Source organism: Monodon monoceros, unplaced genomic scaffold (genome assembly GCF_005190385.1).
Source record: "Monodon monoceros isolate NGI ecotype Baffin Bay Population unplaced genomic scaffold, NGI_Narwhal_1 Super_Scaffold_8, whole genome shotgun sequence".
Taxonomy (NCBI): Eukaryota; Metazoa; Chordata; class Mammalia; order Artiodactyla; family Monodontidae; genus Monodon; species Monodon monoceros.
Genome location: NW_021703785.1, coordinates 11,915,246 through 11,934,980, shown reverse-complemented (window position 1 = coordinate 11,934,980; position 19,735 = coordinate 11,915,246). Strand labels below are relative to the sequence as shown.

General features: G+C 51.2%; 2 protein-coding genes across 5 annotated transcripts in view; one reads left to right on the top strand and one right to left on the bottom strand.

Moving 5' to 3' along the window:
• Window positions 1-5,498, top strand: part of FARP1 (FERM, ARH/RhoGEF and pleckstrin domain protein 1) — a 292,071-nt gene extending 286,573 nt beyond the window's left edge. For all 4 annotated transcript variants that reach the window (XM_029209915.1, XM_029209911.1, XM_029209914.1 and 1 more), the window contains one exon: window positions 805-5,498. In XM_029209915.1, the coding sequence (XP_029065748.1) occupies window positions 805-886 (82 nt within the window). In that variant the 3' untranslated portion in view covers window positions 887-5,498. The remainder of the gene's footprint in view (window positions 1-804) is intronic.
• The window catches only part of STK24 (serine/threonine kinase 24), a 105,274-nt gene continuing 87,394 nt past the window's right edge, over window positions 1,856-19,735 (bottom strand). Inside the window, exons 6-11 of the mRNA XM_029209916.1 lie at window positions 16,736-16,921; window positions 14,423-14,568; window positions 12,531-12,660; window positions 11,506-11,574; window positions 8,890-9,026; window positions 1,856-6,263 (exon numbers count right to left, since the gene is read on the bottom strand). Of these exons, the coding sequence (XP_029065749.1) occupies window positions 6,227-6,263; window positions 8,890-9,026; window positions 11,506-11,574; window positions 12,531-12,660; window positions 14,423-14,568; window positions 16,736-16,921 (705 nt within the window). The 3' untranslated portion in view covers window positions 1,856-6,226. The remainder of the gene's footprint in view (window positions 6,264-8,889; window positions 9,027-11,505; window positions 11,575-12,530; window positions 12,661-14,422; window positions 14,569-16,735; window positions 16,922-19,735) is intronic.

The following is a 19,735-nucleotide window of genomic DNA, read 5'->3' as shown; positions in this document are numbered from 1 at the left end:
GCCACCCCCCTGAGGGAGAAACTCTCCTCCTGAAAACCCACGAGGGTTTCCGATCAATGGGCCAGTCATCCGTGCACAAACTCACTCACATAAAGTTAGTTCACGGGAAACAGCACAGTGGTTTAAGACCAGGGTCGAAGCCGCCGTTGACACCCACCCCAGAGCAGCGGGGCCCTAAGCTACACTGGTTGAAAAGGGAGCCCAGGGGTAGCACTCCTCAAATTTGATCCTGGACTGGAAAACTGAGATGCCGTCACTGCTGTGGAAGGGAGAACGTAGTCCTGGGATTAGGGATTTCTAAAGCCCTCTAAGCTCCACAAAGGCGGGAAGCTGGGCCACCCCAGGTCTCCTCCCCCTGGCACTCCTGACGTGGTACACCAGATGACGCTTTGTTGTTGCAGGCGGGGGACGCTCAGCAGCAGCCTGGGCCCCTCTGCTTCTAGACCACAAACAGCCCCGTGTCTGGGATAGGCCGCACCCCACTGTCCTGAGAAAGACTGGCAGTGTGCACTGCAGCCCCACGTCGGGCGCGTCTGCAGAATGAGCATGCCCCGGTCAGTGGTCCTCAGGAGTACCTGGAGGAGGCCTTAACCCCGCTTTCCTTTACCTGGAAGCTAGGAGCTCATGTGAGATCTCTCCTGCTACAAAAGCAGATTCTACGCCAGGCAGTATTAGGTCACAGTGGGGCTTTGTAAGTAACGACCGCCAGGGGTCATGAAGCTGTAACAAACAAGAAAAGCAGATTTCAGAGACACGGGCTGATAAAAAGTGGCCCCTGACGGTTATTTTACTTTCTTGTCCTAGATGGATGGAGGTGATCCGAAGTGCCACCAGTTCAGCCTCCCGTGCCCACGTTCTGAGTCACAAAGAATCTCACGTGTATTGATGGCAGGACGGGACACATGTGTTGATTGTTTCAGCAGTGGCGACTTTCCCGGAAGACATTTTCTTTCTTCTGTATTAATGAAGCCTAGTAAAATTAACACCTGTCTGTCTGGAAAACAAAATAATACATGGTTTCACAGCGACTCTCATCTGTCTCCACAGAACCATTTTAAACCTTGTCTTCGCAGCTGTTAATTTCTCATCGGAACTGGACCGCACCCCTGCCTTCAACGCGGGTGGCGTCTCGGCCGTCATGCCCTCGGTGGGCTGTCTTCAGCTTGTGCCAGTATTAAAACATTGTCACGGATAGAGTGCCGAATGACATTTTTTCCCTCCACAACTGCACCTTAAAGTCAGTACTAACACATCCATGCAACCAAAAGACAGGGCAAGGGCTCTTTTTTTAAAAAAGATGATTGATAAACTTACGATTTTGATTTCTAGGCTGCTGTATTTTACAAAATGGATTTTCCATTGTTTGTCTGCGATACACTTGGCAGTCTTAAGCAAATGAGATCATTTTCAGATTTTTTTTCTCTTTCTACTTTTATAATGATTGATAGAAAATTAGCAGGATTTACTTTTTTGATAAATGGGCAGTTTGCAGCATCCTGGGTTCCACTGGGGGCTGCAGGCTCCAGTGAACCGCTGGGTCCCAGACCTACTTCTTGGCACAAGTTGACCAAATTGTTTAAGCAGTGACCATTTACAAAGCATAGCGGGTTGTTTTCTGTTAAGAGAAGCGGAAATCCAGTGCGCTCTCTGGGCTGTCGGTGTACTGAGTGGCGTATCCGATGGGAGGGTAGTAAGCTGTGGTGTTTTGCTGTATGTTTCACAAGCATGAGAACCTGTATGGCAGTGACCAGGGCCATCTGTGCTGTGTTACGTTGTGGAGCGTGTCTGAGCTTCTCGTGGATGCAGGAGCTCTGAGTCACAGTGCGTAGTCCCCTGGCTCCTGTGATCATACCTGTATCCTACTGCAACTACACACTGAATAGTGGTATATATATCGTGCCTGTCTTCACAAACCATTCTTTTCTCCTTTTTATACTCACCGCCCCCGCCCCCCGCCAAACTACCCCCCGGCCTGGGGTATGGACATATGACATTGCACATCCTTGACAGTCGGACAACACAGGGAACAGGGTTCCAGTAACTGCTGGGGCCCACAGGTCAAAATCCGTTCGCCTCTTCTCCATGGGGATCGAGTGGCTGCTAGTTCCTTGGTATTGTTAAGCCCTTTCCTGATGCCGCCCCCAGAAGGGGCGACCCATCCAACACGGTTCCCTTCCAGTGCCCCACACCACAGCTAGGGGCCCTCACCTGAGACACCCAGGACCACCCCGACTGGGGGGCTGTGACCGGCGTACGTGGAAACATACAAATGGACAATGAGTAGCTCGAGATGTGTGTGAATCACTTGCCTTACGGTCTGTACAGACGGTTTTAAGTACTAACAAAAGGGAATAAAAATACCTCATGCCACAATCCAGCATCCTGAAGTTTTAAGGCAAAACCACCAACCTCGTCTCTTGTCTTTGACTGAATCTCAGGTGGGTCGGGGAGTCAGCTGGTCACCGTGGGGTGGGGTGAATGAGCTGCTGAGTCTGTTCTCTTAAGACAACATATTTTGATACGTATGTGATTATTTTCTCTGCTTCTTCCAATGTGGGACCGGGAAAGCAGAACATTTCCGGAAGACTGACCATCAGAGGCGCTAGAAGACAAGGGGTTGAGGGCAAGGTGGGCAGGGAGGGGACTGGGAAGCCTTTGACCCCAGTCCCTGGGCTGCTGAGATGGCGGAATCACGAGCTTCTCCCTCCAAAAGTCACACCTGTCACTCACCTCTACAAGGCTTGGAGACAAAGCGTGGTCTCCTAATTCAGTCCTCTGCTCCCAGCCATGATTCACACCTGTGTCCCCCGTGACTTCAAAGAAAACCTAAGTGCAAATCATGTAGGCGATTCAGACCACGCCCAAGCTGCTGGAAACAGATGGGAGCTTCAGAGACACCCGCTATCTCAGTCCTTTCTGGCTGCTGTAGCAAACATACCATCAACTGGGTGTCTTATAAACAAATATCTTTCTTACAGTTTGGAGGCTGGAAGTCCAAGATCAAGGTCCCGGCAGATGCAGTATCTGGTGAGGGCCCACTTCCTGGCTCACAGATGGCCATCTTCTCGCTGTGTCCTCACGTGGTGGAAGGGGTGAGGGATCGCTGTGGACTCAGGGCACTAATCCCAGTCCTGAGGGCTCCACCCTCATTACCTAATCATCCCCAAAGGCTCCCCCCTCCTAATGCCATCACACTGGGGCTCAGGATCTCAACATATAAATTCAGAGGGTGCGGGGGACACAAACGTCGCCTAGTCCCCCTCTACACACAAGGCACAATTATAAAAAGAATCATTTCTGTGAACTTTATTGACCCTCGCATGATACAGACCCTGTGCTTAAGAACACAGCTTGCAGCACTCTTCCGTTATTGCCATATTTTATAGGAGAAATACACAAGCCACGTCTAAGGAGGAAGATATAAAAATGCTCATAGACAGACCTATGTTTTGCCAAAAGAAAGGTACAAAACGCTGCATTCAAACTAAACGCTTCAAAAGGCCACTTGGAGAACGTCAGATCGGGAAGGTGTGTGGCCCTTGGTTACAGCGAGACAATCACACGACTGTGGCAGTGCCGAGGCCCCCAGACCACATGGGTGCAGCCAGTGCAGAAAAAGACCACTTCAAAAAGGTGGCGACAACCAGCCAGACACAGCCCCCAACCTCCAAGAGGCTGTCTGTGCTTCTGGGTGAAGCCACCCAGCCATCAGCAGTGTGGGCAGAGAAGCCGCTAACTGCTGGGCTTTGGCATCCAGAGGCTTCCGAGGGGCAGTCAATCTACCTTGAGTGCTGAGCTCACGGGTCTGGCTAAATACCACCAGTGGTTTATAGGCCCGAGGCAGGTCCTCTTGTAGCTCTGGTACCTGGTCTGTCTTTTAATAAAGGACTTGAAGTGGACAAATGCTAGCCTCAAGCAGATGCCCTCTCTTTGTCTACAGAAAGTAACAAACCAGGAGATATTGTAGGGGGAGGTGACCCACTTTCAAAAGCCTGTCAAAGCACATCTTCCCCGAGAAGCTTCATCAACAGAAGACGTTCCCAATAAACTCAATAGAGTAATTTGCCGCTTTGCCTGGGAGACGGTGCTGTGTTGTTACCCATCCAGTGACTGCAGAGCAGCTACTAACCATTCACAGCACCTCACTTAGCTGGGATCCCGTCTGCCTATCAGCGTAACCATCACTCATATTTGACATGGCGGTCAGTCAGCGTCAAGTCCTGAAACCACTGTCCATTTGCAAATCTGAAGAACTCTAGACCAGAAAGCTGCTGTCTGCTCTGGTGCTCTCAAGATCAGACAAGCAGCACACCTCGGGGAACGCGGCTCCATTTCTTTGATTCTCCAGCAACGGACAAAACTGATCTTTGCCTCATGCCTCACACAGGGAAACAAACAGCTCCGTCACACAGAATACTCTCCGAAACACAAAATGAAATATGCTCCATTTTTGTTGTTCAAGTTAACAAACTTGCACAATGGCCATTTGGTTCTGTTTCCCCTAACCAAAATATATCCCTTATAGAAATTAACCCAAATCTACTTTTAATTTAAAAATCACGACAATTTTAAGAGTTTAAAAACTAGCTCCATTCCATTAACCAAAACAATAACCACCCCTCAGACGTCCTAGCTCAGGCCTCTGTCCTCTCCCTGTAACATCCAGGCCACCGGGCCAGCAGATAACTGACCTTCCGTCCTCAAGTTTACCCAGTAACTTCCCTGCTTCCAAAAGCCTTTGTATTCCACCTCAAGAACTGCTACTCCAACAAGAGATGACAACGATTCGTATCAACAAATAATAAAAAATGTCACATGTACTCAAATCAGTCAAGAATGGCGGCAAGAAGTATTTCCCGACCCAGAGACCCAGAGGTTATTAACCCCCTTGGCAAGCAAGACGCTGCCACAAGCCAAGAAAAATCCAGACACCTGGCGGACAAACTGGCGGACACCGTCTCCTTTAAAAATACCAACAACCTTCCCTCCAGTTCCCTGGGAAGACACCAGTTTTACAGATCAGCAATATTCACCCATATCTTCTCAGGACCATTTTTAAAAGTTGCATAGGGAGCTGACCTGGACATTCCACAGCTTGAATGTGGGCACTTCTTCCCGGAGCCTCATACACACACACACACACCACACACACACTCACATACACACACATACCCACACACACGGCAGGTGCACTGCCCTCTCAAGAGTCACGTTCCAAGGAGAGTATGCAAAATCTGTGTTATAAAATTTATTTGTGTAAGCATTCAGACATGTTTAGGTGGGAAAGATGATACGCAGATTTCACTACAAGGTGCAACAGAAAACCCTACTGGAAGGACGGTACAGCTGGCGCAGGACTGGCAGGGCACGAATGAAAGTGAGACGAGAACACTTCATCGGGGAGAAATTTAAAATAATAATTTAAAGCTTCATGAGGCAAGGTATGTTCCAATTTAAAACACTAAGAAATAGTACCATCGATGAAAAAGGAAATCAACTTCTAAGTGTACCAAAAGGGTTGTAGGGCAAACAAGAGGAAAATTTGCATTTGTTGAGGTACAAATATAGGAGTGTTCCATAACAGGGGCGTTAATTATTATTAATGGCAAACCCTGCAAATACAAAGTAAAACCCAAATCACTGGTCACATAATTCAAAATTTACATGTAATAAAGGCAAGGCAATAGACTCGAGTTACGGCCTGTCAAATATTTACCCCACTGACGGTATCTACAGAAGCACTTGGCCAGTGTGTACACAGTGATCCCTATGCACGCCAAAAGGGTTTCCTTAAAAATGACACTATATACAAATCTGTACACTGATCCACCAGAGCGATTCTCCGTCTCCCAGGGAGGGGAGTTATCAACGTAAAGCAGGATACCTGAGGTTTCATTTCTTCAGTCACCTTATCATAATCCCAAATATACGTTTCAGGGTTTATTTTTGTTTCTAAAGACACTTTCCTTGATATGTGCACTATGGTTAGAATTAAAAACAAGAATAATAAAATAAAATAAAATACTCGCTCGCAGGAGCTGACCCTCCCCACCCCACCTGGAGACTTCATCAGGCCCTGGACAGGCGACCTCGCTGTGGGGGGGATGGCCCCCCGCGATGGTGCACCTCTTCAGCGAAGTCAGCAAAGGCTCTCGTTGACTTTTAAAAAGGAGGAGGATGAAGAAGAAAAAGAGGAAAAAAACAAAACCCAAATGCCAAAGGAATTTCAGTGGGATGAAGTTCCTCCACCACTTAGAGAGTATCTAGGAGAAAACAAAAAGAGAAGTAGAAGTACATCAATGTCATTTCTCTAAATTAAAAACAAATTAATTTGCAAAACTTCAAGCAATAATCAAAATCCTAGTTTTTATAGACAATCCCAAGTTATAACAAATTAAGTGGCGCAAGTATCAATGGGCTAATTATTCCGTAAAGAATTCATAAAAATTAAGAAAACCAAGATTCCAACACTAAAAACTTTTCACAGATTAACAAAAAGTGAGAATGTGTTCAGCCTCCCAGGAGAGAAAAAAAAGACAAGAATAGAGTAGTAAATGATACACCTTCACTTATAATCATTTTTTAAAAGTTGAAAAATCGATAACACCCAATGACACGGTTAAGATCCCAAGGATGCATATGCCAGCCAATTTGAATACCAGTGCAAGAAACCCTTTTTGGCCACACAAATAATGGCGCTTGTTCAAGTAATCCACTTCCTAGGACTGTCTGTTAAATTTTTTGTGATTACAATAACTAGGACACAATTCTGATGTCCAACAGTAGAAAAATAGTTAATTAAGCAAGCTGAATGAACTAAGAAATGAAAAATCATAATAATATTTAAGCAATATGAAAAATACACCCAGGTTAAGAAGTGTACACAGAATTATACATGTCTAGTTTTACACAATTTATTCTACATGAACACCCAAGAATATCTAAAAACTTGGGTAAGTTCATGACTTGTATACAGCAATGGAAGGCAGCGCACCCAAAACGATGATGGTGGGATGGGCACTTTCTCCTGTTTCCAGTAATTCTGCGGCACCGTCTCACTTTGGAACACCAAAAAGGGGGACGGGTGCGCTTCGTGGCCAAGATTCCCTCAGCAGCCTCAAAACCGGGGTGGTCACCCAGCCACAGGAATCGGCTGAGGACGAGTTTAATGGGACTCGTAGCCAACATTCCAAATTAGAGCTCCTCTTCTAAGGCGTTTAAAGTACATAGCACTCGCCCACGGAACAAATGACTAGGAAAGCACGCTTTAGCCACGGATCCTGAGACTCACTTTTCGAGAGATGTAAATGCCCAAGTCATGGGAGGAGTTGATGCCACACAAAAGAATCCACACACTAACTCAAACTAAGATACACAAAAGCCTTTGAAAATGCTTTGGACAAAAGCTGGTCCTTGTCGTCTCTAAGGCGACCCACTGGAGCAATGCATCCAGGAGCAAAACGGGTCTGAAGTGTCAGTGACGGCCACTGTGCTTTGGTGCCCTCTGGACAGGGGACACACGGGAAGAGCTCGGAGAGCCCAAAAGGGACCAGGCAGGGAGCCGCTGGAGCAGGTCATCTGATGGCTGAGGAGAGAGAGTCCCACGTCACAAAGGACAGAAGGACAAGAGAGAACCAGAGAGAATGGGGAGTAAAATGTTAACGTAATGCAGACGGCAGGCAGTACACCTGTGTTATGTACGGTCACACTCGCCACAGTGGCTCCCAGCACCGACTTCACAATGAGATGTGCCGTTTAAGTGTGAAACACACACTGACTGCAAAGACTCAGCCCTACGACGATGGTGAAAGACCTTTATACCGAAACAAGACTTTGGATGCAGTGGGTTAAGAAATAACGCTATTAAAACCAACTTCACCCAAAAAAGCATACTGGACTCCTTCAACTGCCTCAAAGTTCTCCAGCCTAAACATGAGAGCAGGTTAGAAAGTTGGGATGTTTTCATGAGGGAGCCTGAGTTCTACAGAACAAACCTGACGTTTTCTCTGATGTCCCACTTTAGAGGGACACTTCACAGGACAGCGGGCAGCCCCTACATCACCACTTCCAAGTGGCAAAAGTGACCCTACACGCCCCAAACTTCTCCATGCGCCATCCAGCCGACATCTCAGAAAAGATCTGAGACGCTCCTAATTCCCATCAAGGAGCAGCCGTCCTTTAGAAAAAGCTCGCTTCCTGGACAACACACCTGGAAGGTGAATTTCAAAGCACTGATCTGCCTGGCGTTTCGGGGAGAGAGAAAGGTTCGGGGTGTGCAGGAGAGCTCGGGTCACAGAGCTGCTGGACGGTTCACCTCCGCTCTCTCCAACACCCCCAGGTGACTGCACGTGTGCGACCTACCTCCTCCACAGGGAGGCTCCCCCAAACAAGCTTGAGGGACCGGGCGGGGGGACAGATCCGCAGCCCCACTTCCTCCTCACCCTGGAGCCCATTCCACCAGGGCCGCTGGCGGGGACAGGGCGCCCCCTGCAGGCTGCCGCGGACGGAGCTCCCGGCCACCACAACGAGGTTTCCGGCGCTGAGGCAGAAGCGAGGACCCACACAGCCCTCACATAGACCGCATCTGTGTCCGGTCTCATGGAACTCACCGAGCCCCCATCTCTGGTGTTTCTGGACACCTGGCTTTGAAGCATAAAACCAAACGGAGAGTCCGGGCTCGGGACTGCACTCCTCTGGCTGGCCACGAGGCTGCATCAGGAGAGCAGACCGGCACCCTGAAGCCATCCTGTGCTTATGCAGCAAGAGCCGCCACCACAAAGCTCTGTGGTCCCTCCGCGAAGTGTCCAGGTTCACCTGGTCCATTCGCACAGGCTTCTCTAATTCCGGAGAACAGCCTTCTCTCCCTCGATTCTGCTTCAAGCCACTCACCTCTGCAGCCGCTGCACAAGCTGGGCCACCATGGCGTCCGAGATGCCGGGGCAGGCCTCCTCTGCCAGGTAGACGGCCCCGCGCAGCTCCTCGATGGACCGCAGGTTGCCTCCACACGCCTGGCTCTTCTCCTTCAACTGAAAACACCAAAGCGAGGAACGGCGTGACTCACCCAAGCACGGGAAGCCACGGGCGTCTGTTTAAGGAGTGACACGACCCGACTGCCCCGGCCACAGGGTCAGCTCGGATCCCTCCCCTTCTGGAGGCTAAGAGCACCAGGCACAGGCTGGGCCTGAGCCCCACCCCAGTCTCTACCCTTCCCCGGGAAGGAAACACACCGGCTTCTATGCGCCTTTTCAGAATGTGATCGTGGCATCTGCTCCCTCTGCTTTCTTTTTCCATTTCCACCCTAATCTTCCACCAGCAAAGCCATTTCACGCCCACTTGGCTCTGGTGTGTGCCCCGAAGCTGTGGTGCGGGCCACGCACGCACAGCTCCCGCGGTAACCAGGCTGGTGCTGAGGCCTCCGGACAGACTGCCGTTGTGGGCAGGGTGCTGCCGAAATGCTCCATTTCGTGTAAACAAGCAACAGCCCTAAACCCTGGGAGGCTGATGTCCTCTCGGCACCTCTGCGCCCACGGGAAACCACACCAGTGTCTGCAGGCACCTCCCACAGTTTAAGGTCAACTCCCGTCTTTCCGGGATGCGCCCCGGATGCGCCAGGAGGAGGGGGAGCTGCTCGGCGTGCAACTCAGAGCCTCCAGCAGCTTCTCGGGCTGCTGGGACCACACGCCGCCACCCTGGCTTCAGGCTCACTCTACGTCCATGGCTTCTCCCCTCCCAGCTACAGGGACAGACAGAGGGACAGGACGGGCCTGGCGCTGAGGCCGGAGTGTCTGTGCCTGTTCCACTGTGTCAGCGACCGCAACGGTCAGCCTGGAGGCGGCGCTTCTGTCCATCTGGGACCCCTGGCCCCTTAACGGCTAAACACAACCGGACTTACAAGCCCCGAGTGGGCAGCCCGCCACCCGACCTCCCTCCCACTCCCCCACCCCACCCCACCCACCACCCCACCCGCTGCTGCCAGACGCGCCCCGTCACCACCACTGGAGGGAGCCCCTGGCCCATACTGAGGGACACCCGGAACGTCCTCATTTGTAACATGGGGAGACACTCCTTAAGTAGTGAGATTGCGGAGTATTATGCAAACAATGCACACTGGACGCTCTGAACGTGAGGTTACCAAACATTAATAACAAAAACATACAGGAAAAGACGCCTGGGAGGTTACTTTTAGGGCAGCTGAACAAAACCAAAACATTAGTACATTTAGGCTTAGTTCATTAATTCTGGATAATGCCTTCGGAATGGATTTTTTTCATGTGCCCAATAAGAAACACACAGCTTCAGACAAATGAGAAAATCTATGCCCTTTTCCCCCGTTGCCCAGCTATCCTAGTAAAATGCAGTCAGGGTTGCGGGAAAGCAGCGGAGTGTCTGGAAAACCTGACAGGCCAATTGCCCAAAGAACCTACCAAAGAGCAAACAGGGTCCAACAGGCATCCCAGGCCAAGGCCGCAGGCAGAAAGCGACACAGAGGGGCCTCCGCCTGCCCTGTTGCTGTTCACTTTTCCACCTGAACCCGGAGTGTTCAGTGGTTTCAACCTGTCCCTTGGGCACAATGGTGAGACAGATCTGGGTCGGGGAAGGCCTGGGAGACTGAGGCCAGCCAGGAGCTCCGCCAAGGGGGAGGCACTGTGCGACTGGCGTTCAGGCCAAGCGGGGGACAGGGATGCGCCTATGGGTGGCACTTCCTTCCCACCCTGGGCCACCCACCTCAAGTCCAAGGTCCCCTGCTACAGCCTCCCTGGAGGGCTCTGGATCACCACCCAAACAGAAGGTACTAGGTGACTCACGGAATTACCTTAAAGGCAGCCTGGGCCAGGAAGGGGCACAAGAAAGTGACAGGAAGGGGTTATTTCCAACTTATCCTCCAATCAGCTACTAACCAGATGAACAATGTTCACCGTCATAAAACCCACCCTTGAAACACCTCCAAATGTTGTACGTATACACATACCTACAGGGGGCAGGGTCCCCTGAAAGGGCACAGGGAGGGGCCCATGTTTGCAGTGGCCACTCGCCAGCGATCAGGGGCCCTGCTGGGTGAAGCCACTACTCTGGGGGCTCCACAGGAAACACGAGGACCCCAGGGAATCGATGTCTCCTTAAAGTAAAAATCTGTTTTTCACATTGCCATACGTAAGTCTGTCGAGGCAAAGATGTTAGGCTGCACCCAGCTAGATTTTGTAGAAAACAGCACAACTGAAGTTAAAAATTGTCCCAGTAACATACGGACTGGGGCTGGGTTGCTGACATCCCACGTGTACGCTCCTGGCAGCGACACGGCGACAGTTCCCAGGAGGGGCTGGATGGAAGACGGCCCCCGGGAAAGCAAGAGGCATTCCTGGAAGGCAGGGGCCCGTCCATCCCAGCTGGCCTCCCAGAGCCAGCCAGTCTAACCCCCCAAATTTCACGGGCAACCCTGCCACAGACGGGGCAACTGCTCCCCCTTCTTCCCCTCGCACCTCCCCAAAAGTCAACTGGGCATCTTACCTCTGCAAACAGTGGAGAAATAATTGTAGATAAACACTGAGAGAAAGGCCTCTTTGGGATGTCTTTCATCTTGGGGGGCAGGGGGGGAGAGAGTAATGAGAAATATTTAATGCTCACATTTGCAATAATTCAGTGAACTTCAGATACACGTCTGCTGTAGCATCTGCAAAGGACTGTCCTACTGTGTATTCACTGGACTACGGAGGACTACAGATACCATGCACGGTGGAGAGGCGCCAGAGCGCCAGGAAGCGGCACCCTGCGTGGACACAGGCGATGCTGAACTGCACCGCTGAGCCACGTATGGAGAGGACCTGATTGACGAGGCCTGGAAATGGCGCGCACATCAGAGCTGGCTGCTGAAAGTGGCTGTCCTATGACAGTGCTGCCTTTTGTTTCTTCTGCAGCCTCCATCTGAGCACATAGTGACTCCTATCTGCTTCTCAAAGCGGGATCTGTAGGGTCACCAGGGGACAGCCACTGGTCTGCACTTGCTGAAGAGAAACTACAGCACTGTGCTTCAAAACGATCCTAAAACGACTGCTTTTCATTAACTTAAACAGGCACAAAACCAATTCATCAAAATTAAGTACATAGGTACCAAAAGCAATATACTTATTTCTAAGATTCTTTAAACAACACTCAATCCCCAAACTACGGTACCTTGATGAGTAACACAGGCCTAGTCTCATCAAGAGAGCTGGAAAGTCGTTTCAAACACTAAGCCCACCTCCCCACTGCCCCGGTATGCGCAAGTGTCAGGAAATGCTGATCTGGCGGCAGGGCCACAGAGAGCAGCAATCAGCACCGCAGAGCGGACCAGAGTCCAGACTCGCGGGTCGGCCTCGCTGGGGAGTCAGACAGAACATCGTCTCCTGATCTGTCGATTCCCTGACAGCAAAATTCCACAACAGGCTGCGCTGAGGGCCCACAAAGACCACGAAAACAGCAGGCTTCACACAAAGTGACGCAAAAATGCTGCTGACTGATGCCAAGTGTTAGTCACTCTGCAAGAGCAGACGTACCTTATTCCTTTCTAAATCCGACGGCTGAAGAGCTCCATTCTCAAGACTCTTTGGATCTTTCTCCCGGATCGTGAAGATCCAGTCCCCTGAGTCGCTGCCTCCGGATGCTTGGCCATCTGTGTCCGTTTCCCTTAACACAGAAATGCAGGTGACCCCGTGAGTGAGGGCCAGCTCCGCAGGGAGGCTGCGTGGGGAGACCCTGCCCCCCATGCTCCATGCCTGCCTCCGGTCCTGTCCCCTCCCCTCCAGGCCCTCCTGGGCTGCAGAAGCCGACCCCGCCTCCGACCTCACAGAGAGAGACCCCATGGGGATGCGGTTCCCACAGAGCTGCCGCACCCACACCGTCTCTCCCGAGTCTCTTCTCCTGGAGAACAGTCTCCACTGGCTCCGTCCCACCACACCTGAGCATGCAGTCCTTCTGCTTGCTCAGCGCCGCCCCCTGCCTTCAGCCACAGGGCTTGGAGGCGTCACCTACACTCCACACTCCCACCTCCGTCTCTTACCTTCCACTCACTCCAAAAGCTACCCGGCCGAGGCCCCCGTCCCCTGCCCGCCTCTGGACCAGGAGCCGCTGTTCCCTCCTTACCATCCTGCCTGCGGGCTCACCAGCAAATGCTACCACCGCTCACCCTCCTCCAGAGGCCCTGGGCTCCTGGGGCCACACTGCGCCCAGATCTCCTCCGACCCAGCTTGCCCACAGGTTCTTCCTTCATGCTGGTGTCTCCCAGCATTTGGTCCTCGGCCTCTGGCCCTTCTCTGCAGGTAGGTTCTCAGGGCTCCAGTGACCGTTCACAGAGCGGTGGCTCTAAACCCATATTGTCTGCCTAGATATCCCGCCTCAACACCAAATCTCGACGCTGCTCTAAACTGGACACATCCTACTGGACATCTGAACATGTCCCACATCAAACCCAGCTTCCTGTGCCCTGGCCTCCCCAGACCAGCCTCTTCTCCAGTGCTGTCTTCTCAGTGGACCCGCGACACTGCTGAAGCTGGACCGTCCCCACCTGCGGTACCCAGACCCACGGTAAACGTCTGGACTCTCCCCGCCCGTCTCTTCAGCCCCATGCCCACCACCCTCACGGCTCAACATCAAGACCTCAGCAACGTCCTAGCCTGTGGTTCTCACCCCTGACTCTGCAATGGAATCACGTGGGAACCTTGAAAAATATTCTGGGTCTCATCCCACTGGCCTGGCACGTGGACCTGGGCCGTGGGTCAGCTTGAACTTCTGACCGAGGTATGAAGGGGCGCAGGCGAGGATCTGACTTGCAACACCTCCACTCCTGACCCCCCCTTCACGGCTTCCCTCTTCCTTCACGCCAGAGCAGTTGGTCCCGCTCCCCCCACCTCTACAAACCCAAATGGCTCCCAGACCTAATTCATCTCTTTAGCTAATGGATTTCCTAGATGCTTAACTTGACACCAGTTTATAGTAACTTCCTGGCACAGAGCTTTTACAACGCCAGGCATATACCAGAACACAACACAGAATCACTAATACCCTCATTTATATGTTTCTAGAAATATATTTAAAGCCATTTCACCTGATCAGTAGCATTGTAAAAGCAGGAGGTATAACGAAGGAAGAAGAAACCAGGTCTAGTTCTTTACGCACAGCTCTGTCACAGATTTTACTCAGAGAAACTCCACTGGCAACGAAAAGAGACTCAAAGACTCCCAAATATAGTCCCATACTAACAACAAGAAGCACCATCAGCCTGAATTTTTTTTTAAAAAAAGAAAAAAAACCCCCCAAAACCCACCCCAACCAAGAGATGAGAATGAACAGGCCCACATCAAGTACGGCATGGGGCTCAGACACGGCCCGGGGCTGGGGACACGCCCCCCAGTCACGGACATCCCGCAGGACTCAGGCCGAGTGGACTTACGTGTCCGAGTCTTCGGAGCTGGAGTCTTCGTGGCTCTGTTCGGCCTTCCACCTCTTGTACCTGTCGATGAGCTCAGTCAAGTAGGATGTTTTCTTTGCATTGCGGATTATGAACTTGTGCTTCAGTAACTCCTTAGCGGTGGGTCTCTGGAAAACAAACCAAACGAAGCAAAGAGAAAAGGCATGAGGTCAAGTTCTCTACATTCTACTTGACTCCACCCCAAAGGACAGAATTCTGCCTCAAAACGCCCAGCAACCAAGCTGATACATAAAGACAGAGTCCTACTTCAAAGTTGTTTCCTTTAAGACTGAGTCAAAGAATATCATTTGGCTCCTGTGGGTGGGATCCCGTTCACAGTGTGGACAAGGTTTCTAGTATCTAATGGGGTCCTTAACATTCTGGAGGTAACCATCTGATGAAAGCAGGAACCCCCTCCCCAGAAAAATGCATTTACAAAGAAAATGTTGCAGAGCATTTCACAGATCATCATTCAATCATCGTTGCTAACGCTGGCAAGAGAGAAAACATGTTCTGTATCACCTAGCTAACTTTCTATCTTACTGCTTGGCTCTATCCTCCCAAACAATAAGATAAATGTTAATTTAAATCCAACTGGAAGAAAGCCAGGAGATACCCGTTCCTTGGACGCTGAAAGGGTACCCACGTTCTCTTAGTCATCAGCCTTCCCAATTCAGAAATGCTGGTCTCCCAGATCTGCCTTTTTCCTTGTGATCGGGGTGAGGACTTCATCCAGGCTCTGGGCTCAGCACGGCCAGTGAACTCGGCCACTTGCTTTGCCCTTGAGAGTGGCAAACCCAACTATAGGGAGTACGCTTCCCAAGAAAACCACGCAGCCCAAACAGGAGCGGCCAGCGGGAACACACAAATCACGCGAGTCAGACCGTGTCCCCACTTGCTCTGAATTACTAAAGCTTCCTTAACAAGAGCCAGGCTCGCTTCTCAAACGCAAGCCTGCGAAAAACCTGGGTCACACTTCAGGCATTTCTCAGTCCCTGTCCACGTGAGTGTCTAATTCCAAGCATCGCATCCTCTCCTCAGGGCGTCTGGGCTAGAGGTCGGGGTGGAGATGTGTGCACTGGGCCAGCAAGCTGACACCACAAACACGCTTGTAATGGGAAGATGTGCAGGCACGTGGGTGTGTCTTCTTGGGGCTCGGAACAGACTCCTGATAACAATGTCCTGAGCCCCACGGACACGAAGGACAGCAGCCCGCCCAGCACCTGATGAGTGGAGTGCACCGCATCCCCTGGAGGTCCTTAGGAAGCGCCACATTCCTCACTGAAGTCCATTGCCAAGGCTGGTATCACATTAGAAAAGCATGGTGCTCTCGTAAAACTAACCACATATTTTTAGATAAGCGTTTGCAAGAAGGCGGGGGGCGGGTGTGGGGGGGGGGGGGGCGTTGGTTCAGAAGTTTCAGCCTGACCTTCGGCTAACCCTGCTGGAAAACTCAAACAAAACAAGGACGTGTGGTGCTCCATGCAACCCCAGATACACAGACAACTTTTTTTTTGCTGTACGCGGGCCTCTCACTGTTGTGGCCTCTCCCGTTGCGGAGCACAGGCTCCGGACGCACAGGCTCAGCGGCCATGGCTCACGGGCCCAGCCGCTCCGCGGCACGTGGGATCCTCCCAGACCGGGGCACGAACCCGTGTCCCCTGCATCGGCAGGCGGACTCCCAACCACTGCACCACCAGGGAAGCCCAGACAACTTTTTTTAAAAAGTCCTAATTCAGAGAGAAAACTAGGCTAAAGCCATGTTGCCATCACTGCCACGTGGCTCTCCCAGAGACAACTCAACAGCAAAGACAGTAAGAAGGAAGAGGGGAAAGCAAGGTGGGCGTACATTCCTATCTCATTCCTCTTTTCCTTCCTGACACATGCCCAGAAGAAACTGAAAACATTTACTTTAAATACCTAATTAGCCATTGTTTTTCAGGCCAGACTTTGCGGTTACTAAAACGGCTAAATAGCCTGACCCTCCACTATAAATATTAAAAATGTATGATTCCACATATAATATTAAGGAGAACAGTCTTCAAGTTCAATGAGGTATGAGATACTAGAAAATCTGAAAGAAAATAAGTAGATTTTTCATCCTTAAAAGATAAAATAACAATAAAAAACAAATTTGCCATTCAAAGCAATTAATCACACCCATTTAGAAAAAGAAAAATAAATGAAATCACGAAGACAGCTGATAATAGCGATTAAAGAAATGCCAAGTAAGATGTATCCTGACCAATCAGGCCCCAGAGGAGGAGACGCCCGTTCTGATCTCAAAATACTCACAAAGCTCGGCTCCTTATTCAAACAGGCCTCCACAAACTCCTTGAGGGGTTTGCTGTAGTTTCCTTCCAGCGTCGGGGGGTTGTTCTTTGGAATGAGGAATAAAACCTTCATGGGATGCAGCTCGGAATGCGGAGGCTCCCCCTTGGCAAGCTCGATCGCCGTTATGCCCAGGGACCAGATGTCTGCCTGCAACAGCAAAGCATTCAGAGACGTACTTCAGAGGAAAAGCATCTCAACGTGCTTCTAAGGTTTTGAAAAGGATACTCATTCTTGACTCAAAATAAGAAAAGATATGCCTTTGGTATCATTTCAAAATAGGCAACACCCAGGCGAAAAGCTAACACACAGAACATCTTCTGCCTCGACATGGAAGACGGCTCTTAACGATTTCTCCTCTTGCCTTTGCTGCTGGAGGTGGGAGACATCCCACGCTCGTTTAGGTCCCTGAGTCAAGGGAACAGGGAACCCGACGTGAGCGGGGAGGGCGTGTCCGGGGGCCAAAGCATGTTTGCGAACCACCCTGTCCAGCGATGCTCAGAAGCCGGGCCTCGGACGGGGTTCAACGCCAGCTCTCCAGCTGGTCCTGCGACCTGAGAGAGAACACCCAACCTGTGGAGCCCAGCTCCCTCCTCCTCTGTAAACTGGGACGAACGCTAGGGTGGTCGCTAGGGTGGTCGTGCAAGATGCTTCACGTGGCACCCAGGACTTAGAGAGGATGCCCACACACCCAGAGAAGTAGAGAACATCAACCAGAGGCATCCCCACATGCCCATCACAGGGTTTAAGAGTGAACAATCCACCACACAGGCTGTTTTATCGCCATTACAGCTTAAAGTAAATCACACGTGTCATGACTCTTTTTCCCCCCGAGTACTTCAGTTTGCCAACGTAGGGGCTTTTAGCAACACCTAAAATTAACAATAATTACCCAATATCATTTACTAATTAAATTTTCTCAACTGTTCAAAACAAGTCTTCTCATGGTCTGGTCTATCTGAATCAGGATCCAAGCAAGGCCCTTATGTTGCTCTGACTGGTAGGTGAGCTAAGGCTCTTCTAATCTAGAACTGTCCACTCCCAGTCTCTCCAGTGCCACTGACCTAAGGGAGAAAGAGGCCCCAAATTCCAGATTCCTCTGGCTCCTTCCTGCTGCCATGCATGCGTTATTCCGGTTCCTCACTTCCAGTTGAGTGACAGGTCAGTTACATCTAGAGCCTTGGTCGTGTTCATTGTCGGCAAGAATCAGGCGCCGAGCGGGGCAGCCGCTGTCCAGCTGCCCAACCCTCCTGCCCGGCCCAGGCTGTGGCCACACCTGCTCAGTGCAGAGATGAATGGGTTCCCTGACCGTGTGCTGGGAATGAGAAGCGTTCTGGTTGGCAGGCTTTCTCACAAGCCGAAACCAAGCCACAGCAAAGAAGACAGAAGCTGAAAGTGAAGCGGGACCCCACAGGCAGGCAAAGAACGGGGCGAGGGGCACGGCCTCCTGCACTCGGCCTACACGACCTCCCTGCTCCCGTCACAGCACCGCAAACCCATCCTACTTCCAGGCAATTACGTCAGAACCTAACACAGCCCTCACTCCCAACTCCACGGCAGGGAAATGGAAAGGCTGGAACACTGAGCAGGTCACCCCAGGACCCAGACGTTCCCAACCTTTAACAACCTAGAGAGGACTCACCTGCCACGTTCCCACAATCCTAGGACGTACGAGAAGTCCTAGCAACAATCTCCCCTGGGCAGCGGTGGGTGGGGACGATGCCCAGCACACCTTCTACTTCCTTCTGTTCCAGTGAAGGTGGGAATAACAGACAGCAAGCCTTGCTGTAAACTCTTTGCACTCAGTTTGTACTAAAGGGATGAATCTGGAAGATACAGTATCGGGAGTAATGTTCCTACCTTCCTTTCCTCTGCTTTATTTTACACGTGCACTACTTTAAAAATCAGCAGAAGTGTGATGTGTTCCAGGGTCCGACCCCCAGGAGGAGGAAGCTGGGTGCAGTGAGCATCTGTAACCGTGGCGGCCGCAGGAGGACAGGAGGAAGGGCACAGGTACAAGGAGAAAGGGTGAGTTGCAAGAACAGAGGCAAAAATGACGAGTACACGACTCCTATATGGTAGCGGTTCCTTTCTCAAGTCTGTGCAACTCCACAGCTGCCTGCCTCTCTTGGATTTCATTCAACTGCTACCGTTTGCTAAGCCTGCCACTCGACAACAATCTGGCTTATGGCCATGTAGATAGAGATGATCCCTGATGGATGCACCTCCAGACCCCCCAGCATCCCGTAATCACTTAAATACATTCTGTTTCTGGAAAGCCCAGCCGATGACGGTGTCTGCTAGCAGCCTATCATGGGAAACGAGCCTGTGCTCATTTCCTTCAGAGACCTGAGGGCTTGCTATCAGGCTCCGGGCTGGACAACTGACAGGCAGCAAGAATTCAAGGGCCTGCACCTGCTTCCTGTCTGACAATACAGACCAACTGAAGTTGACCGATGTAACAGCCTTCCCAGCCCCACCCATAACGCGCCTCCGAGGTCTTCAGAGAAGAGGCACAGGCACTGCTCTTTCTTCCCCGGGGAGGGTCACCAGTAGAGCCACATCAAGACAAAACGTGTGTCACTCCCCCAGGTAGCCAGGCCAGGAGCCCGAGCCTCGGCCCGGCTCGCCCCCCTGAACTTCTCTTTGGATTCTCCTAAATCAGCCAGGTGCCAGGTGTGCCGCTCTCGACCTCTCGGTGCCCTGGGTCCCCTTCCTGCCCCTGTCTTAGTGCAGGGCTGTCCTCCGTCCCTGGGACTTCTGTGGGGGGCTCCAGAGAGCTCTTCCTGCCTTCAGCCTCCCTCTGCAGACGTCTAACATCCTGCTGACGAATTTGGAAACCTCGACTGGCACTGGAATAAACGGCAAGCCATTCGGCATCATGTAGCAAAAACCATAAAAACATCCACCCTCGTTGAAACCAATTCATTCCGCTTCTAGGAATCTACCCTAAATAAACCTTAT